This window comes from Macaca mulatta, chromosome 10 (genome assembly GCF_049350105.2).
Source record: "Macaca mulatta isolate MMU2019108-1 chromosome 10, T2T-MMU8v2.0, whole genome shotgun sequence".
Classification (NCBI taxonomy): Eukaryota; Metazoa; Chordata; class Mammalia; order Primates; family Cercopithecidae; genus Macaca; species Macaca mulatta.
The window spans coordinates 25,597,720-25,619,841 of NC_133415.1; the positions used below are offsets into that span (position 1 = coordinate 25,597,720).

At 45.2% G+C, this 22,122-nt stretch overlaps 1 protein-coding gene across 3 annotated transcripts in view; it reads right to left on the reverse strand.

Moving 5' to 3' along the window:
- MYO18B (myosin XVIIIB) overlaps positions 1-22,122 on the reverse strand; it is a 300,946-nt gene that overhangs the window by 60,141 nt on the left and 218,683 nt on the right. For all 3 annotated transcript variants that reach the window (XM_077950288.1, XM_015149948.3, XM_077950289.1), the window contains 2 exons: positions 21,205-21,342; positions 18,262-18,447 (listed from right to left, as the gene is read on the reverse strand). In XM_077950288.1, the coding sequence (XP_077806414.1) occupies positions 18,262-18,447; positions 21,205-21,342 (324 nt within the window). The remainder of the gene's footprint in view (positions 1-18,261; positions 18,448-21,204; positions 21,343-22,122) is intronic.

The window sequence follows — 22,122 nt, forward strand, 5'->3', positions numbered from 1 at the left end:
AAATTACAGCACTTCACTTGTTCTGTCTGCTGAAATCACCCCATGGGAGAAAACTGGAGGAACTCCAGGCCAAGAGTCACCGCGTTCTGTCCTATGTTCTATGTTCTACATTCTATGGGCAGAAGGTTCTAAGAGGTGCTATTATTCTACGTTCTAAAAATGCAAAGCCCCGAAGGGCAGATGTGCTCAGGAAACCCTTTTGATTGATATTCACGGCCACCACCACCACCCCATTTTTAAGAACAAACTCTCACTTTTGCATGTGTGAATGTTTCATGGGGTCACTCAGCAATTAGTAAATATTGGAACACCTACTAAGTGTATGGTTAGCTTCTGGAACCCACACTGGAAGCACCAAGAAGAAAGTGATGCTTAACAATAGGAAGTAGATAGTGAGAAATAAGATCTAGAAGCAAAAAAACAAATCAGTAATACAGAGGCAGAAACCATAGCTACATTGTGTAGTGGATCGTGTGGGTGAGATCTGCATGGGAGGAGATCCTGTCTCTCTCTCTTTTTTTTTTTTTCCTTTGAGACAGAGTCACTTTGTCACCCAGGCTGGAGTGCAGAGGCATAATCTTAGCTCACTGCAACCTCCACCTCCCAGATTCAAGCAATTCTCATGCCTCAGCATCTGGAGTAGCAGGGATTACAGACATGTACCACTATGCCCAGGTAATTTTTGTATTTTTAGTAGAGACGGGGTTTCGCCATGTTGGCCAGGCTGGTCTCCAACTCCTGCCCTTGGGTGATCCGCCTGCCTTGGCCTCCCAAAGTGCTGGGATTATGGGTGTGAGCCACCACGCCCCGCCAAGATCTTGTCTCTAACCTCTCACAGCCTTTGTCTCCTCACCTGCAATTCAGTGCGATGACATACCTATATCAGGGTTCCTGCCATGGCTGCTGTGCCTAGGAGTCACCTGGGACCCTGTTAAAAAGCCAATTCTGGGTATATAATTTAAATATTTTGGGAAATTCTGATGAAAAGGCAATACAGAGAAGATGATATGAGAAAAAAAAAAAAAAAAAGCCAATTCTGACTCAAAGGTGTGGGGCTGAGCCTGAGACTCTACATTTCTATAGCCAAGGCTGCTGATCTGCGAATATACTTTGAAAAGTAAAGCCATAAGTCACACGAAATGGAAAAGAATTAAATGACATGAGGTATAAAGCATGCTCAGGCCTGGCATAAATGATAGGCTGTTATATAAGTAATAATAACAAGTAAATACAAGCTATACATAATGCAACTTAAAATCAACCTCCAGCTGACATCCTTAACAGAAGCAAACCAAACAAGCAACCAACCACAGAATCACAAATCAGGGTTCTGGTCACACTTTTCCTGTGTGTGTGTGTGTGTGTGCACGCGCGGGCGCGTGTATTCATAGAATATATATAATGATCTGTGAGTCATATATAAACATATAAAGTGTGTGTGTGTGTGTGTGTGTGTGTATATATATATATATATTTTTTTTTTGAGACAGTCTCACTCTGTCGCCCAGGCTGGAGTGCAGTGGCATGTATCTCAGCGCTTTGGAAGATGGAGGCGGGTAGATCACCTGAGGTCAGGAGTTCGAGACCAGCCTGGCGAACATGGCGAAACCCCATCTCTACTAAAAAAAAAAAAAAAATTATTATTTTTTTGCCCTTTCAGGTTAAGTGAACCTTAACTATGAGTATCAGCACACAGAAGTCTGAATTGTCCCTAGGACCTTGCCTGAAAATCATACCAGTTAAAATGCAAACATGGTGATTAGATTTGACATTCAGCCATGTCTTTGGCTTACAGACAACAAGTCTTTAACACTGGCCCAACATTAAACTACAACAAAAACTACTCTCCCTAAACAACAAAAGTGCATAAACAGAATCTTAACTTGCATACTTGGGATTTCTCAACTGAGGCCACGCCTTTGTGATGGAAACGAAATAGTCTGAACGCGGGAAGGCATCTTGGTGTGGGAAGGCACTGGTAGGAACAGACAACAGAAGGATCATCCTGGGAAACTCAGAGCTGCCAGACTCTCAAATGAGCTACAAAAAGATCTGCGTCACTGAACTGTAACCATAGCTGGGGCCAACAGGAAAGCAGACAGCCTTCTTTATTTGGTTTTACTCTCTCATGTTTTTTGGCTGGGGTCAGCGGGTGAGTACTGCAAAGAATTACAATTGATTGACCACTTAACACGTGCAAAACATTCTAATCTCCCAACTACCTGATAACCCATTCTACAGACGGAGAAACAAAGACTCAAAGACGACAGGTGCCTGAAAGAGATAGAGACAAGATTTAAACCCAGCTCTGCTGTCTGCCTCCAACTCCACTTCTTCCAACCGAGCACAGAACAAGTAAGCTAACTACAGCCTGTGGGCCAAATTCAGTCCACCATCTGTTTTTCTAAATAAAGTTTTATTGGAACACAACCACGCTCATCTATTCATTCATTTGCATACTGTCTAGGGCTGCTTTTGTGCTACAACAGCAGAGTCGAGTAGTTGTGACAGAGACAGTATGGACTACAAAGTCTAAAATATTTACTACCTGGGCCCGTTACAGAAAATACTCACCAGTCCCTGGATCAGAGCATCCAGTTGCTACCTGCGTGCAAACTCAGCAGGCTCTCAGAAAGAAGTGAAAACCGGAAATCATCTTCTTTCTTGAGTTCCTTTCCTTTTGTGTGCTGAAAAGTGACATCAGTCTTTTTTCTTCTCCCCACCCACCAAGCAATTAGCTCACAAAGGCAGGAGCCTGAAGGATTCCCCCTGAGTATTTGTTTATAAGTCTCTCTCCAGCAGGACGCTTTGTCTCCAAACCGCTGCCAAACTTTAATAACAGCACCAACCACATCATCTTCCACCAAAAGCAAACAGGAAAGCTAGTTCTGCCGCCCAGCTGGGTGGATGTCAGCTGCAGACAGCTGCAAATTGCCTGAACAAGGACAGATGTAGCTTGTTTTTGCCTTTCTTTTTCCATTTGAAAACTTTGCGAGGGGGAGATGAGAATGCTGTTAGGGAAATGAATGTGTTGATTCTAATTATCCAAGCGGGCGGGCGGCAGAGGTGACAAGCAGCAGGATGGGCTCCCAGTCATTTACCTGGAATGCAGCCAAGACAAGGCTGGAGAAAGGGCAGAATTCCAATGAAGCTGACACTCAGGACACTGAGCACAAAGAAGGAGGCATCTGTGAACTCACAGGTCACAAGGTGGGGTATACAGCATTTGGGGACGTCATTCCCAGAATTTTCAAATAGGAAATAATTCAACCACTGGCCTAGACTTATATGCCTGCTCTAAGTCACAGGGCTTGCCTACTCTTGAAGGAGCTCTACAGTGCTCTTTGATTCTGGTCTCACTCTGATAATGAGATGATAATGGTGGTAGTCATCGTGGTGAGAGGTGGTAATAATAATTTTCATGATGGTGGTGGTGCTAATGATGGTGATGATAATGATGATAATGATGGTGGTGATGAAGATGACGATTGATGATGATGGTGATGATGATGTAAACAGTGGTGGTGATGATGACGGTGAAGGAGATAATGATGGTAATGGTTGCGGTAACAATGGAGGTGATGGTGATGGTGGGAATGGTGGAAAAGATGATGTGTTGGTGGTGACGGTGGTGGTGATGAAGATGATATGGCGATGATGACGATAATGATGATGATGGTGATTACGATGATGATGATAGTGGGCTTACTTTGTGCCAGGCACTGTAATAAGTATTTAAATACATTATTTTATTAAGTAATCCCCACAATGCTGTGAAGCAGTTGTAGTAATTATCTCCATTTTATGAGTTAACAGGGAAACAGAGAAAGTGAGTGCCTTGACTAAAGTCACACAGTAAGGACATGATGGAACTGAGATTTGCATCTAAGTCTCCTTACTCCCAGTTCTTTGTCCTTTCTGTCAAGCTCTTTCTTCTCTCGGCATGCATTTTTTTATGCCTACTATGTGCTAAGCAATGTTCTAGGGCAAAAGTAAGTGATTTTTTTTTTTTTTCCTGTAAAGGACCAGGTAGGATGTATCTTGGACTTTGTAGGCCAAATGGTCTTATCACAAACACTCCTCTCTGCTTTTGTAGCCCCAAAGCAGTCATAGAAAATGTAATGTTTGTAACTATGTTTTAATAAAACTTTATTCATAAAAATCAGGAGAGCAGCCAGATCTGACCATAGGTTATTAAGCTGTATTTTGTGGTGCTGTCTCAGAGGCCAGGATGGAAGAGTAGGTGAGCCCTAATGGGAAGCTCTGCTTTTATTTACCACAAATCTGTATCAGCTATGGATTTAAAATAAGATTTGGCTACTTAAAAGAAGAAAAAAGCATGGTAATCTCTGGATAACTCCTTGCTACCTCCCAGGCGAGATAAGCAAGGGATATCTCTCTGCCCTTTGAAACCCTGTCTCCAAGAGGTAAGGTGACACATCTGGAATCCAGTTGTGAGGTAGGTATAGAATCAATCTAGGATGGGATAGAGAAGGTGAGGTCTATGGGAATGTTGTTGTCCATGGAGGTAGTAATTTCCCCAACCCCACAGTTGCATCAGAGAGATGGAATTTCTACCAGTCTGAGGTTGGAGAAGACAGTTGGAATGAAGAGGCCTGGGCACTTTCAGGTTTGAGATTGTGTGACTCTGTGCATCACTCTTGGGGTGTAGGAATGTGCTTGTTTCAGGGGAGGCTGCCACCGTGACTATCAGCCCTTAGAGACACACTCAAAGCTTGCAACTCTATGACCAGTCAGCTCCGGGCTTGCCCAGGGGTCTCAGCAGAAAGAACTCTAAAAGTCATCTGGTCCATTTTACAGAGAGAGAGGGTGAGTCCAGCAAGGGAAGAGACATGCCCAAGGCCATAGAGTCAGTTAGAGGCAGAAGTGTGGCTCGGACCCAGACTTCCTGGCTTTAAGGCAAGCTCCTCCTACTGTGTGAGCCACCCCCTTGAGGAAACAGAAACAGAATTTAGGCTGTCCACGTCTGGCCTCCATTTCCTTTCTTTGATCCACCCTACTTATGGGATGTCCCAGACCCAGGAGTAACAGAAAATATACAAAAAGGAAGAGGAAAAAGTCAAGCAGGAGGCAGGAACACAAGCGGAGAAGATAAAACCAAGAAGGGGCCTGTGGCAAGGCAGAGAGATCTCTGCAAGAGTCAAGGCCCACCGATGTGGTCTCCACCGTGGGCATCCAAAGGCTTTGGCTTTTTGGAAACCATTTCTCCACCTTCTGGCGCTAACATTTCAATTTTCTTTGGGGGAATCTATTCTTCCTCTACTCTCCATCCACATGGCTACGGTGGAGCTGACTCTACTCCTGGATTCAGGGCTGGGCATGTACCCCACAACTGTTCAATCCAGCCTGTACCCTTCAAGTACCAGTGTTTGGTTTAGATGTGGGCATATAACCCAAACCAGACCAATCAGAATCAATGAGATTTTACTTCTTGGCCTTTGTTTGAGCTGTTGGGTGGAAGGGGCCCTCTTCTTGTTGAGGTTGATAGCCTTGTTTGTCAGCCTAACTCTGTTGTCACTAGGAAGGGAAAGCCTGTCTGAGAATGGCAACCAACTCCAAGGAGATGGGGAGGGAAGGATTCAGTCGGTGGTGTGCTGGTAAATGTTCAAAACTGACGGTGGGGATGAGTGGAAATCCTTGATCTGTAACATCTGCCAATTTCCATAGTGTAAATAATCCCACAATGGCCAATGTCAGGCTACCAATGTGATGTCATGGAGCACGGAATTGGGAAGAGATGGACACAGTCAGCTCTGGCAAACAGATACAGGTTGACCCCAGCACACCGAATTCAGCCTGTTGGCATCATTTGAGTCCCTGAAGTTCACTGAGTCTGAAGCCAGAGGTCATGACACTTTTTCATTACATGAGTCAATAAATTTCCTTTTGCTTAAGCCAATTTAATTTTGTTTCTGTCACTTACAACTAAAAGAGCCATAATCTAGACAAGTTATATTCATCTTTCCCCACTAAATACACTTTCAATTCCGAACCAGCCAATTCTCCCAAAAAAACCATTTCACTTCCCAACTGCTTGGTCGATACTCATATTCTGAGATCCCCTCTCCATTTCTTATTAAGCTCTGCCAAAAAAGAACAGTCAAAAGAGAATTACCCTTCAAACCGAATTATACTTTGGAAATGAATCAAAAACATGGAAGTGTCTGACTTTGGGGCCCCCTGGATTTCCTTGGGACCACTATCTTTTTTTTTTTTTTTTTTTTTTTTTGAGACGGAGTCTCGCTGTGTCTCCCAGGCTGGAGTGCAGTGGCGTGATCTCGGCTCACTGCAAGCTCCGCCTCCCGGGTTCACGCCATTCTCCCACCTCAGCCTCCCAAGTAGCTGAGACTACAGGCGCCCGCCACCACGCCCGGCTAGTTTTTTGTATTTTTAGTAGAGACGGGGTTTCACCATGTTAGCCAGGATAGTCTCGATCTCCTGACCTCGTGATCCACCCGCCTCGGCCTCCCAAAGTGCTGGGATTACAGGCTTGAGCCACCGCGCCCGGCCAGGGACCACTATCTTTTAAAGATGTCAAATCATAACAATGATCAAGCTTTTTACCAAGGAGACTAACGTTCCTAAGCCTCCCTGGCATACAATTAAGTGAAACATAATCTCATCTAAACAATATAAATCGGATATATTTGAATAACTTAATATACTCCTGCCATATTCAATCAATACCTCCCCCCTTCCTTTTTTAAGTAATTAACTTTGCGGAGTTAAGTTACTCTAATTTCCAGCAAGTCTGAAGTGACAAAAGTTCAACTGATAAAATCTCAAGGGGCAAGATTAGTATCTGCTCCTCTGTTTGCCATCTTGAGCCTCAGAGCATTATTTGTAATTGGTATTAGCAACTTTAAATTCTGATTAATTGCTGGAGAGCCTGTTTTCAATGCAGAAACAAAGCCACAAGTCGGGGAGTAATAGACCCAATTATTCCTAGGTAGGCTTTTGGTAATAGATTTTATTATCAGGATAACTCATCTCAGAGCCAGACGCAAAGAAACTCATTTCATTAGATGGTAACACCTCTTGAATTGAGACAAGCACATTCACCATGTGAGATAAAGACAGCTTGGGAGAATTCACTTTCAGAAACGTGTCTGAGGCTGGCAGCACCTAAATGCCTATTAGGACTAAGTTTCCTTTGTACAGAAACCTTTGTAGGGAAACAAACAGGAGACCACAGTGCCTAGAAGCGGGGGGAGTGACAGAAATACCCGCGGTTTCCCCTGTCAGCTCTCTGAGCATGCAGGAGGCCATTAGGAGTAGGGATTAAAAGGAAATCTGTGAACACGGAGTTTATAAGCGTGTTGGGTCATTTTGAATCCCACGGAGATAACAGGGCAGTAATTAGGAGGGCTACCTCCCTGTCAGGAGAGCCATAAAACGTGTTATTTACACCCAGCTCATGGCCCCAAATGCCCTCCATATGGAATGCCTTTTTAAATACTTCAGTTCCCAGCCAGAATAATTCATCTTTACGCTTTCAAGTTCATAGCCATTTGCAGGGAGAAAATACCAAGGGCTTTCTGAAATGAACCCCTTCACTGTGGGTTTGGTGAATACCCTGGAGTAAGTAGATGGAGGGGGACTTTTGAAAACATGGTTCGGGAGTGGAAAAAAAATTAAAGCAAATGAAAACAAAGAAACAAAACAAAACAAAACAAAAAACAGAACCTGACTTTGGGCTTCCTAAGGCCCCTACCTGCTATGTTCAGATTCTCAGAAGGCAGGAGAAAATGAAGAGAGAGAGAGAAGCAGGTGTGCTTTTGGGGATAGTTATGTGACAGGCAGATCTAGAAGCATGGCATAAATTACTTGTTTTAGTCTTTTCCAGGAGATGTGACTGCACCTATTTCATATATGAGTTAAAGGAGTATGCTCAGAAGGACAGATTTCTAATGGTGATGTAACCTTGCTTAAAAAGACAGTCAGTAAGCGATGAGACTTGATTAAGAGCCTTCTGACTCTAAATTTTCACTCCTTCCACTCTACCAACCGCCTTCTAACAGGGTATGGGGACACCACCCCGAGGAGACTCCAGGTCATGGGTATGTGGGAAGTGGCTCATATTGGCTGGCAAGAGCTGATAGCTAAATTTTAGGGAATTTTGCAAGCCACTTGTCAAACACAGCTATTATTAAAGATTAAATGATATAAGCTTACAACTAAATACATTGTATGAAAAACAAAGGTAATACATACTCAAAACACATCGCTTTCTAATTATTTTGCTAACGTTTTGCTCTGACGATGCTTTTGAAGGTATTTGTGCTTATTGTACCTGTATGGTGGAAATGATATACAATGATGCACTACTGTGCATGGCTTCCCAACTCTGCCTTCAGTGACATCATGTAGTCAGGTTGAAATCAGCCCTGGAGGGAGAATTTACACCACAGAAATTGGCAAACACTACAAGCCAGGAATCCACCTGCCCTGGAAAGGCAGTTGTTAAACATTTACCAACACAACACCACCCCAATCTTTTTTCCTGGTGGTCTGGTAAAGTCCTCTTAGATCCAAATTCACCTCCTAATCACCTCCTCATCATCAATGGGCTTTTTCCTTCGAGGGAAATTGACCAATACAGAGGGGAACAAGGCCGTCACAAACTGACCAATACGGAGGGGAACAAGCCATCCTCGAATCTGCTCTACGCCTCACATTCTTTACACTTTTCCCCCTGAAGGTGGAAGATACACCCCAAAGTAACACCAAATAAATAATGCATGAACCATATATAATTGATGCTAGATTTAACAGAAGTAGAGCCATAAGTGGTTGTCTATTAACTATTTATGACTTTGCCCAGGCGGCTGACAAGCCAGGCTCAGTGAGGAGATCACACCCATGGTCCCATGTTTTATTTAAACGTAATTAAAAGTACACAGTCTGCAGCAAGGCCTTCAATTCCACTCAGAATTAGATTCTGCTGTGAAGTCACCGCTGGGTCTCAGGAAGGTTGGGATTGGATTTTGCTGGAACCGCTACCGGTTTTTTTCCTACAAGGGTAGGGAGTCTAATTTCTGCCTCTTTCCATTCTTGACTTTCTCCTTTCCTGACGTTCCCCCTTCTCCAGCTGCCCTGTGACCTTGGGCACAGCACCTCCCTGATCCTCAGTTTAATCATCTATAAAATGGGGAGTTATCATAGGTGTTAACTAAAGGGTTATGGTGAGGATTAGCTCAGACAGGTTGCTCTTAACAGGTGGTGATTTTGCCCCTTAGAGGACATTTGGTAATGTCTGGAGACATTTTTGATTATGATAAATGGGGCAGAAATGCTATTTGCCTCTAGTAGGTAGAGGGCAGGGATGCTGCTGAATATCTTACCACGCACAGGACAGTCTTCACAACATACAATTATCTGATCCTAGATGTCAATAATGCCAAGGTTGAGAAAGTCTAGATTACAGAATCAAAAGCAGTATTAACATATATTATTAATTTTTAAAAATTATACTTGAACATGTAAACACTATGTATCTAAAATTCACTGAGTCGGTCAGACCTGCATTCAAATTCTGACTCTGCCATTTACTAGGAATGTGACTCTGGAGAAACTGCTTCATCTGTCTGGATTTTAGTTTGTTTCATGATAAAATAAGGACAATTACCTCCAACGGTGAGGCTCAAAATAGAGGATTCGGATGTCAGGGCTATCTAGCTGTAACATCTGTCACCCTATTGATCACCAAGGTTGATCTGGCTGATCTAGCTGGCTGGGCAGGGGTCCCCTTCCCCTCTCACCACTCTATGTACATCCTTCCCAAAGCCGCACACTTGAAGAGGATGACCGTCTCTGATAGAGGAGGACCAGTCTTCGGTCAAGGGTATGCCTCCAAACCTCCAAACAAGTTCTCAAAACAGAGGATTCATGTAAAGTACTTAGCCCAGTACCCACCACACAGTATATGATAAACAAATATTAGATCTTATTAACATCACTGCCATCCACCAACACGGGCATTGCATGGCTGTGGAAGTGGAGCTGGGAGAATATGATAAAGCTTGAGTGGAAGGAGAAAATCAGAAACTCAAAGGAAGAAAGAAAATAAAGTACCATCTATTAGGTGCTTATTATGGGCTGTCATTTGACACTTTTATATACATTATCTCATTTAATCCCCATACCTACACAATAAAATAGGCCATATTATGCTTATTTCACAGATGAGGAAACTGAGTTGCTTCAATGTTAACTTGGCTGTCTGAAGTATCATACTCCAAGCCCAATGCTCTTTCCAACCACTCTATAGTGGATTAAACAGTGTGCCCCTCAAAATCCATATCCACCTAAAAACTCAGAATGTGACCTTATTGGGATATAGGGTCTTTGCAGAAGTAATGAGTTAAGCTGAGGTCATACTAGATTAGGGTGGGCCCTGAATTCAATGACTAGTGTCCTTACAAGAAGAGGAGAGATACACACAGAGACAGAAAGAGAAGAGGGGAAGGCCATATAAAGACAGGGGCAGAGATAAGTGTGATGCAGCCCAAAGGCCAAGGAATGCCTGGAGCCACCAAGGGAAGGAAAGATTCTCCCCTAGAGCCTTCGAGGAGTATGTCCCTGCCAACATCTTCATTTCAGACATCTAGCCTCCAGAACTGTGAGACAATAAATTCCTGTTGTTTTAAGATATCCAGGTTTTGATAATTTGCTATGGTAGCCTAGACATTTAACATACACCCTCCCCCCAACATGGGTCAATTGTGTGTGTGTGTGTGTGTGTGTGTATGTGAGAGAGAGAGAGAGATGAGAGAGAGATGAGAGAGAGAGAGAGAAACAGCAAGCCTAAACCTAGACAAGTGGGTGCTAAGGAAGAATAAGGAAGAACAAAGAAAGCAAAAGAAAACAGATTGAAGAGGGAGGAGGAAGAGATTTTGCAACTGGCATGCAGTAGGGGAGCTGCAAGGAGAAAGAAGGAAGAGGAGAAAAAAGGGGTGAAGAGTCGGTGTTTATATCCATGTATATATTTCTCTCTGACTCTCTGGCAGCCTGGACATTGCCTGACACACAGCAGGCATTCCCTAGACATTTGCTGAATGCAAGTGAGAGATGCAACGATAAACAGGACTAGACTGCTGCTCCCCCAAAGCTGCCAGCCAGTATTTGCTTTATCATTCAAGAAACTCCAAACAAGTTTCAGATGAATGATGCATCCTCCATACAATCTCCCCCAGGGCTCCTGTTTGTATGAAACCATTTCTTCCTTTGTCCACACATCCCATCTTGTGTCAGAGTTATTGAGGGACACGTGCATCTCCTCCTCTAGATCTTGAGCAATTCAAGGGCACAGTCCCTAGTCCATCCATGTCTGCATCTCCCACAACATCAGGCACAGGGCTAGGTACCTAGTAAGATACAAACAAAAGTTGGTTGATCTAAAATTTTCCATTTCTAAGATGTACTTTTTTGAGTCATTTGTTAAGATGTAAAACTTCAAAATGCTGAGAAAATTATTCAGCAAGCAATTACTGAGCATCTATTCTATACCTGACTCTGATATGGAGGTTGCAGCCCGAGTCAAATAAAACCTACTCTCAGGGTCTCTCTCTTTCTAGGAAGACAAGAACATTGGCATTTACAGTAACTGAGTGACACATGCATTGATGGGGTGGGCACAGAGGGTATGGGAACACAAAGGAGGTGCTTAATCTGATATTTGAGTTTTTAAGGTTGCACAGGCAGGCAGCAGGATGCATGAGGAAAAGGTGGTGAATCAAGGAGTAACACGGCATTGGGGTCTTGTCTTAGTTCAATTGTGTTGCTATAAAGGAATACCTGAGGCTGAGTAATTTATAAAGAAAAGAGGTTTATTTGGCTCACAGTTCTGCAGGCTGCACAAGAAGTGTGACACCAGCATCTGCTTCTAGTGAGGGCCTCAGCTGCTTCCACTCATGACAGAAAGGGAAGGGGAGCTGATGTGTGCAGAGATCACATGGCAAGAGCAGAAGTGAGACAGAGAGGAGGAAGTGCCAGGCTGTTTCCAACAGCCATTTCTCAGGGGAACTCCGGTGGGAACTAACACAGTGAGAACTCACTTGTTACCATGAGGAGGCACCAAGCCATTCATGAGAGATCTGCCCCCATGACCCAAACACCTCATATGAGGCCCCACCTCCAACACTGATGATCAAATTTCAACATGATGCTTGAGGGACAAACTGAAACTATAGCAGTCCTCAACATCTGCCTTTATGCTTAAGTAGAACAGGTAAGAGGATGAGAGGCAGACAACCAAAGGTGGAAAAACCTAGAAAGGTTAGATTTCTTGTAGGTCATAGGAAGCAGTTTGAACTTTGTTCTGAAGGCAGTGGGGACCTGTGACCCATGGAAGGTCTTTTTTTCTTTCTTTCTTTCTTTTTTTTTTTTTTTTTTTAGATAGAGACTAGCTCTGTCACCCAGGCTGGAGTGCAGGAGTGCAACCACAGTTCACGTAACCTTGAACTCCTGGGCTCAAGCAATCCTCCACTTCAGCCTCCTGAGTAGCTGGGACTACAGGTACATGCCAGCAGACCTAGCAAATTCTTCTTTGTTACTTCCTTCCTTCCTTAATTCCTTCCTTAATTCCTTCCTTTCCCTTCTTTCCTTTTCCTTCCTTTCTTCCTTTCTTTCTCTCTCTCTCTCTTTCATAGAGATGGGGTCTTGCTATGTTGCCCAGGTTGGTCTTGAACTCCAGGTCTGAAATGATCCTCCCACTCATCCTCCCAAAGTGCTAGGATCCAAAGGCATGAGCCAACCCATCCGGCCCCATAAAACATTTCTTAGCAGAGAAATAACACAGTAAGCTATGCTCCCTCTTGAAAGATCTCCTACAGGTAGGAGCAAGACTGAAGGGAAAGTGGGGAGACAAGTGAGAAGTCACTATAGAAGCCAGACCGGAGGGGATGATACTTAAATAAAGACAGAATAAGCAACAATGGGTCAGGAGGGGTGAATTAGAAAAACACCTCAATAGGGTAAAATCAACAGGTCTGACCATTAAGCTGTGTGAGCGAGAGGGAGACAGGCTGCTGCAACTTCTAGCTCAGGTCACCGGATGGATGCAGGAAAAGTAAGCAGAAGCACCATGCAAGTTTTTCAAGACCTGGGGAGCCTGTGAAAAGGACGCCTGGATCAGGGGAAAGTCAAAACCAGAGAATCAGGCCAAGGTGATGAAGGGTAAAACTCAACAGGTGCAGCCTCCGAAATAGGTGCACCTGGAAGGCCGAAGTCAGGCCTTCCCGTCAGCATCAGGACTTCTAGCTTCCTCAGGCACCCCTTGATTACCCAGTCCTGGGGCCAGGGTGGTTTCCCCTGGGCCCTGTAACTACTGAAAAACAACAGGATATACATCCGCAGACGAGTTGCTTCGTCGCTCTAATGACAAAGGGACTGGAATGATTTAGAGCCAGAATATTATTTTCTCCATAATGGCTCCTGGAGTCTCCAGGAATAGTACATTTACTAAAATTAATGGCAAAACCTCATTTTTCTTTTTTCTGGGAAGCAAAGTTCCACCGGAGGGGTAATTGATCCTGATCTGGATGTGTCGGAGAGTCAGCTGGGGGCATAAATCATTCACATGCAACAACTCACAGTCCTTTAAACCAACACCAACAGTGACAAATAGTACAGGCTGGGGACAGGCGGAAAGGAATGTGGACAGAAGATCCATCAACATCCTTCCCGCTGCTCACCAGGGCCCAGAGCACCGGATCCTTTTTTTGGTCTCCACAGCAGAGCCATTTTTCAGCAAGGTTGGGTTGAAAGGGAAGCAGGTGACCTGGTGATAGCTTTAACATTGGACACATGGGACACCAGTCCCAGCTCTGCCCTTCCTGACCCTGCGGCCCTGGACAACCTCACACCCCGGCCCCTCCATGTTCTCCACTTGCTGAGGTTGACATTAAGTGCTAAAGTAGACAACTTCTGCGAAGGGCTTGAACATAGAATGACTCAATAAACATTTGTTGATGGAATGAATAAATCAATGCTTGGACTGTGGAATTAGGAAATTTATTCTATCCCTCCCAGGGAGGATTTGAATTCTAAAAACGAAGACAGACCAGGAGCGGTGACTCATGCTTATAATCCCAGCACTTTGGGAGGCGGGGGCTGGAGGATGGCTTGAGATCAGCAGTTCAAGACCGGCCTGGTCAAAGTAGTGAGACCCCATTTCTATTTTAAAAAATTGAAAAATTAGCCAGGCACAATGGTATGCACTTGTAGTCTCAGCTACTCTGGAGGCTGAGGCAGGAGGATCGCTTATGCCCAGGAGGAGGAGGCTGCAATGAGCTATGACTGTGCCACTGCACTCCATCCTGGGTGACTAAGACCCTGTCTCAATTTAAAAAAAGAAAAGAAAAGAAAGAAGGAGAAGGCAATACTTTGCCCAAAGAAATGGACTTGTGGTAGTGACAGTGGATACGGGAGAGAGATTTGGTGCCAACTGGCCTTCTAAAGTCCCTCAAATCACAGTGCATGCCCCCTTGTTTTGCCTGTGAAAGCTCTGAGCTCTCATGATGGAGGAAACTCCGTATTTGTACGAAGTACACTAGCCATGGCCTTAGTTGTATTTTATCATGCAGTTATGTATTTCCATGTATGAGCTCCTAGGGGGCAAAGGTGTGTGCTGTTCCTCACTGGGTATCCGGCATCCAGCACAGGGCTTGGCCCACAGTGAAAACTATGAATACACATTGCACGAAGGAAAGAAGCAAAGTTCTGGCTGCCTTGCAGGATTTTAGTATAGTTTAGAGAATGTACGGCACAAAGAAGCTGCCCCTTATCTTACAGAAACGGGATGAGGGAAGGCAAGTTGGTGGCGTGGACACGAACAGATGGGATGAACTGTCTTGAGAAGCCAGGGACAGTACCAGGATGCCACACTTATAGGAGGGGCCTCAGCAGCAAGACTCAAGTTTCAATGACAGCGAGGACTTAACTCTCCCACTGAGCCCTGGTTTGGGCACACTGAGAACTTCTGCACAGCAAGGACCTTATGATTCCTTGCCCTTCCTCATCAGTGCCTACCCCTGTGCCATCCTCATAGCTGGTGTTGAATAGGTATTTATTGAATGAATAAATGAGCGATGCAAGAAAGTATAACTTCCTCTCTTCTCCCAGTGGAAATTTCCCAGAGCTCACAGGCAAAGGAAATATTTGAGAGCAAATAGGTTGGTGAGTTTTGGGACATGCAGTATTTGGAAGAGGCTGCTGGCCTGACCTTATCCGTGGAGCTTTGTTCTTCCACAGGATCACTAAGGAAAGGACGGGATGTACTGGATAACTTCAGAATACCAACCAAGCAGAAATGTGCCTTCCTCTTGTGTAGGGGGTTGGAGGGTGGCCTCCCAAAAGACAATTCCACTTGGGACTTGTGAACGTGATCTCATTTAGAAAAAGGGTTTGCAGGCCAGGCGCGGTGGCTCATGCCTGTAATTCCAACACTTTGGGAGGCCAAAGAGGGTGGATCACCTGAGGTCAGGAGTTCCAGACTAGCTCGGCCAACATGGTGAAACCCTGCCTCTACTAAAAATACCAAAATTAGCTGGGCGTGGTGGTGCGTGCCTGTAGTCTCAGCTACTTGGGATGCTGAGGCAGGAGAATTGCTTGAACCCGGGAGGCAGAGGTTACAGTGAGCTGAGATTGTGCCACTGCACTCCAGTCTGGGAGACAGAGCAAGACTCTGTCTCAAAAAAAAAAAAAAAAAAAAAAAAAAAAGCAAAAGAGTTTGTAGATATGATTAAGGTAAGGATCTTAAGGTGAGATCGACGTGGATTTAGAGTGAGCCCTGAATCCAATTACAGTTGTCCTTATAAGAAAAAGGCAGAGGGATATTTGGGACATACATACATACACAGAAAAGACAGCCATGTGAAGAAAGCCATCACTGAGGCAGCCACAAACCAAGGAGCACCTGGAGCCATCAGAAACTGGAAGAGGCAAGGAAGGATGCTCTTCCAGAGTCTTCAGAGGGAGTGCAGCCCTGCTCACACCTTGATTTCAGATTTCAGGCCTCCAGAACAATGAGAAAATGAATTTCTATTGTTTTAAGCTATGCAGCTTGTGATAATTTGCTATGGCAATCCTAGGAAATGAACACTCCTTTCGACCACACCCACCAAACTAAAGAGAAAAGTTCAGCTTTGATAAACTTATCCAGAATCTTGCCATCAGAAATTGGAGACAGACGCGGGTCTAATTTCAGCATGCACGCAAGCTCTTTAAGGTTTTGTGTTGTGTCCATTTTGATTCCTATGTGGGAACTATGCTATAATCTTTTCAGTATTTCAGGGCCTTTTAAGATCTGAATATGGCCCCAGGAATGGGGACAGGGAGAGGAAAGAGAGAAAAGAGGGAAGGAGAGAAGACGAGAGAGAAAAAGAGATCAAGGGACAGAGAGGAAGAAAATCACTATTTGATCTGGCCAGAATGCCTGAGTGCCTGGCTAGTTAAAGAAGACATCAGAGGAGAAAGGCTGGGGATGTTCTCTCCTCCCAGCCAGAGCTTGCCAGGAGGGGCACTCAGCTGCATGAGAAACGGGGCTAGTTAATGAGGAAGTTATCCTGTCAATGGGAGGAAAGAGCTTTTCTCTTTCCCAGGGCCACAGGCGTGGAGGAACTGCCAGTCAGGTGGCCTGGACTTTGGAAACCTGTGTCTCTGTGCGGTGCCTTACCGCCCCCTCACAGAAAAGCCTGACGGGGATGACACCAGCTGTGAGAGACAGTGGCCCAAGACATATTAATATATGTGCTGCAGGAAGAACAAGTTGGTGAGACCTCTCACAACACCAGAGTGGACAATGCAGGAAGGAGAAAACCAGTGTAATTTAGAGACCTCTGGGCCAAGCCTTGGCATATTGTGGGCTGTCTCTAGAAGGCTGGATGATGGTAGGCAATGGGGGTGCCAGATACCCCCCAGGTCACAGAATCAGAAATCTGGAACCTTAGTGATATCTGGCCCCATGGAGAAAAGGTGGAACAGACACTCTTAGATGCTCTGTGACCTGTGCAGTTCCTCTTAGAACACACTGAATGATGGAGAAACCTTCCCATTAGGCAGGAAACAAATTTTAAAATGTTCCTTGGGGCTGGGTGCAGTGGTTCATACTTGTAATCCTAGCACTTTGGGAGGCCGAAGTGGGCAGATTGCCTGAGCTCAAGAGTTTGAGACCAGCCTGGACAACATAGTGAAACCCTGTCTACTACAATACAAAAAATTAGCCGGACATGGTGGCTCACACCTGTAGTCCCAGCTACTCAGGAAGCTGAGCCATGAAAATCGCTTGAACCTGGGAGGTGGAGATTGCAGTGAGCTGAGATCGCGCCACTGCACCCCAGCCTGGGCAACAGTGCAAGACTGTCTCCAGAAAAATAAAATAAAATAAAAATAAATGTTCCTTGGTCCATCCTGGAGGCAAAGTATGAGTTAGTGACTAAAAGTAGAGACTACATTGTTAGGCAGCCCTGGGTTCAAATTCTTACTCCTGTGTGACCCTGGGCAAGCAAACGTACCATTCGGAACCTCAGTTTGGCAAGTTGATATCTCCACGCATCAGTTTCCCCACCTTTTTAATGGACATTAAGACAGCACCTACCTCACAGTTCTGAAATGAGGATTTAGATGAGAAATGCTTCCTTCAGAACCTGGCAGGGAGCAAATACTTCACACATGGTGGCTTGAATCATCATTTGTATCTTTTATTTTTGTTGTTGCTACTAACAGCCCAGAAACAGCTCTATGTTTACCAGATGTGGCCTTAGACTAGTCATCTCCCCTTTTGGAAGGCTCGGTTTGTCCTCATCTGTGAAATGGGGGCAATAAATCTGACTTCACAGGGCTGACATGAGGATTATAGGATATTATGGATGTTGAGACCCAGTGAAAGATAGGCCGTTAATAAACACCGGTTCTTTCCTCTTTTGTACGAGGCCTTCCTGCCATTGGAGTGGAATGAATGGAGCAGGAAAAGAAAGTCTGGGATCTGATATATAAGTGAATTTGGCGGCCATCCGGCAGCAGTGAATGCCATTGGTCCACTTTGGGCCCACCCCCAGGGTTTGCAGCCAATGACAGTGTTGTCTCAGCCCACTCCCCTTCTGGTTTCCCCTGGCTTCCGGCACACCCCAGAGGCCCAGGACCCAAACCCATGAGTCTCCCACTCAGAAGTCTTGAAAAGGGGGGCTGTACCCCATTGCAAACCCTCAGTTGCTAAGAGCCCGCAATGGGGACAGAACTCACCAGCTCCATGCACCGCCGGCTGGCCTCCGCCTCCCGCTGCACCAGCTCTTCCATGTCGGCCTTCAGCTCCTCCAGCCGCCGCTGGTAGTACTGGCTGCTCTCCCGCTGCTGGGACTCCGACGTGGCCGCCTGTGAAAGCTCCTCCCCCATCTTGATCAGGCTGTCCCGAAGTCGGATCACCAGGACCTGGGAGGGGCAGAGACACATGCCCACCTTGAAGTTGGAGGCCAGGGGTATGAAACAAGGGAGCCTAAGGAAGAGAAATCCTTTGCCGAGTTTCCTGTGTTTTTATAATCGGGATAAGAATGCTGATGTCTGCTACAAAAATGAAGAATTAACAACATGCAAAAAATGACAGTCGGGTGCAGTGCTCACACCTGTAATCCCAGCACTTTGGGAGGCCAAGGTGGGTGGATTACCTGAGGTCAGGAATCAGAGACCAGCCTGGCCAACATGGTGAAACCCCTTCTCTACAAAAAATACAAAAATTAGCCGGGCGTGGTGGCGCATGCCTATAATCCCTGCCACTTGGGAGGCTGAGGCATGAGAATTGCTTGAACTGGGGAAGTGGAGGTTGCAACGAGCCAAGATTGTGCCACTGCACTCCAGCCTGGGTGACAGAGAGAAACCCCGTCTCGAATAAATAAATAAATAAATAAATAAATAAATAAAAGAAATAACTGCTATTCTGAGAGGCAGTGTAGCATATTTACGAGAACCCTCGCCCCCAAGACCCTCTGGGTTCAAATCCCACCTCTGCCTCTCGCTGGCTGTGTGACCTTGGGCACGTTATTGAGCCCCTCTGAGAGACAGGGATGATGATAGTACCTGTGTCCCAGGGACGCTGTCAGAATCTAATTTCTTGGTACGCAGAAGGCTTGGGTGCCTGGCACATAGGATGTGCCAGATAAGGGTTGGGGATTATTAATTTTTTTTTTTTTTCCAGCAGCTCCTATTTATCTCGAGGGACTGAGGCAATGAAGAGAGAACTCTGCTGAGGTCAAAAATCTTTCCCCCACATGTGTTTTTGTTTCCTGATTTATAAAATGAGGGTGTTTAGGTAATCTCTCATGACGCTCAGCCCTACTATTTTATGACATTTTTCCTTTCCTGGTGGCCAGGGGGATGGGGAATCCTTGAGGACACAATGAAACAATAGAGGGAAAAGCGCTTTGGCCATCACGAGTGCCACACAAAACAAACCCAAGGACTGTTCTGCAGAATTCATTAGTTGGCCAACAAGCCTGGAACCAATCGATCCTGATGGGCAAATACTCTAGTGTTGACATAAGACGGGGCCCACATGAATATTTCAAGCCCCTGCTAAGGACTCGGAGCCCCTATTCTGCAGCCACAGGCAGTGGGGATGACAGCCTGCAGATCAGACACCGGATAATAACCTGAAAGAAACGCTTTCCTATTCAGTTCACCTCTCAAATGAAGTTCAGCAACAATTCCAAGAACAGCAGGAAGACTGGAAGGAGTTCTCAAACTGTGCCTTTGAGGTACCCCATCTCTACACCTCAAAGACCCAGGATTCTACTAAATTCAAATCATGGCAGCAGAGGGGAAAATTGAATTTGGAGATAGAATCTTTCCATTTGAAGTTTTCCCACACTCATTTTCTTTTCTCCTCTGCTATCATTTCACTATGCTAGAACCACGTTTTAAAATGGCATACGATATAGCCCAACTTTACATATTTAATCATTTAAAATATAGTAGATCAAAGTTTCATGGTGATTTGCAGAGACAGTCAGACCTTGAGGAATTTCTGGGAACCAATGAGGGTCAAAGCAAAGAAGAATTTCTGTGTTCTTCATCCATAGCAGCCTTACTGGAGACCAAATGTCCCTAGGGAGATCAGGGGGAAATGTTTCAGAATGAGGAATGCAGCCTTACAACCGTCTAGACACACTGTCTTACTGTGGTGAAGCCAGCTGGCTGCGGAGAAATTGGAACCTGTAACCAGGAGGAAGCGAAGGTCAGGTGTCCATCTACCTTATCCCACGCACTGCCTGGCTTTATCTTGAGCAAGTCACTTGACCTCTCTGGGGTCATCTTCTCATCAGATAAGGCTTATCCTACCTGCCTCACAGGACTGTATGAAACATCAAGTGGAGTGACTGATGTGAAAGTATTTTGACAATGGTGATGTCTTCTGTAAATGTCCCATGTCATTGGCCTACAGAGCTGAAGAAGTAAACACCTGTGTTCCCAGCTCAAGGGTAATGTGAATGTAATCACTGAACCCCACCCCAGCCCATCCAAGCCTTACCTGTCCTTCAAGGTTCAGCATTAATGCCACCTCCTCCCAGAAGCCTTCCTGATTCCTGAGTCTTGAAAAGATCTCTATCCTCTAAACATCACAGCGCTCTCGCCATATTACAGATATTTATATACATATCTTACCCACATTGCTTACAAAGATTTATGCTTCTGAAAGCAGATCTGTGTCATACATCTGTCTTCTGTGCACCCTAAAACGGGGCCTAGCACACACTGGGTGCAAAATAAATTTCTGTTCAAAATGAGTATTGGGCATGTAAGTGGTTGAGTAGGTGGATGGAGGTAGGAAGAACTGGATCAATGCATAAAAGAATGGGCAGACAGAGGGGTTGAGGGCTAAAGAAAAAATAATAGAGGAAGAGAAGAAAAAGTGAAGGGGAAAGGAAGAACAAATGCAAGGGAGGATGGATGAATGGACCCATGATTGTGGAAGGAGAAGGAGAGACATACGTGAGGATGGATAGGTAAATGGGTAGGTGGCTTGAGGGATGATGGTATGATGGAAGGAGGGAGTGAGTTTGGGTGAGGAGTGGATGAGTAATGTATATCTAGAAAAAGGCATGTGAGTAGAGAGGTGAATAGAAGGGTGGATGAAGCTTACACAAAAGCTCTCCCTGCTCTTGGCCCAAGCACTATTTATGTATCACTATGTACCTCAAATCTCTTAATCTGCACCTTCTGGAACTCCGTCTTGTTCTCCAGGTCACAGATGACCGCCTCCTGCCTGCTGACAATGGCTCGATCCACGGTGGACTGCTCCAGGTACTCGATGCGCATCTGAGCCACCTGCAGCTGTAGGTACAAGAGAGAAGTCTATTGGACACCTGTTGTCCCTGATACCAGGACAGAGACACGTGCAGGACCCAGCCTGGGAGGGTGAGGGGAGCTCTTTACACCACCTCCTTCTCTGCTCAGGTGTGCTGCATGTTAAATGTCTGTACAAGCAAGAATTGCTGGGCCTCAATCTTGGGACCCTCACTGGACCCTCACACCAGACCCTGATACTGGGTCTCAGGTGCTGGGAGATGATGCTTCTTATGTCTTCAGAATTGAAAACAAGACTTTTAATCGGTGCTTCCCTTGTCTCCTTTCCTGCTCTGATAAAGGAGCAAAGCTAGTCTGTGAGCAAGAAGCTACGGCATCAAAAAGATAAAGCACGGGTGGGTTTGAGAGCCAGGTTTCTTCCTGGTGTGTGAGTCTGGGAAAGTCAGTTCCTTTCCTTGAGCCTCAGTTTCTTCATTTTTCTTGGGAGGATTAGAGGAGATTAGTGACTGGCACATACTAAGCGGCTAGCAAATGGCCACTGCTGCTATTCCATTTGTTGTGCGTGTTGGTACTCAGCACCTATAGGAAATTGCTTGAGACCTGGTCACTCCAGCAGTCACTTTAAGCAGGCACATGCAAGGCTTCTAGAAGAGCTTTGAAACTTTCATGGATAATAGCAACCCTCTAGGTAATGACAGAAACCCAGAGATATTTGGAGGGACCATGACTTCAAAGGAAGATTTCACAGAGGATCATGATCCTGTCTTGCACAGACCATCTCTTTGTTCTTGGAGCCATTTCTCAGAG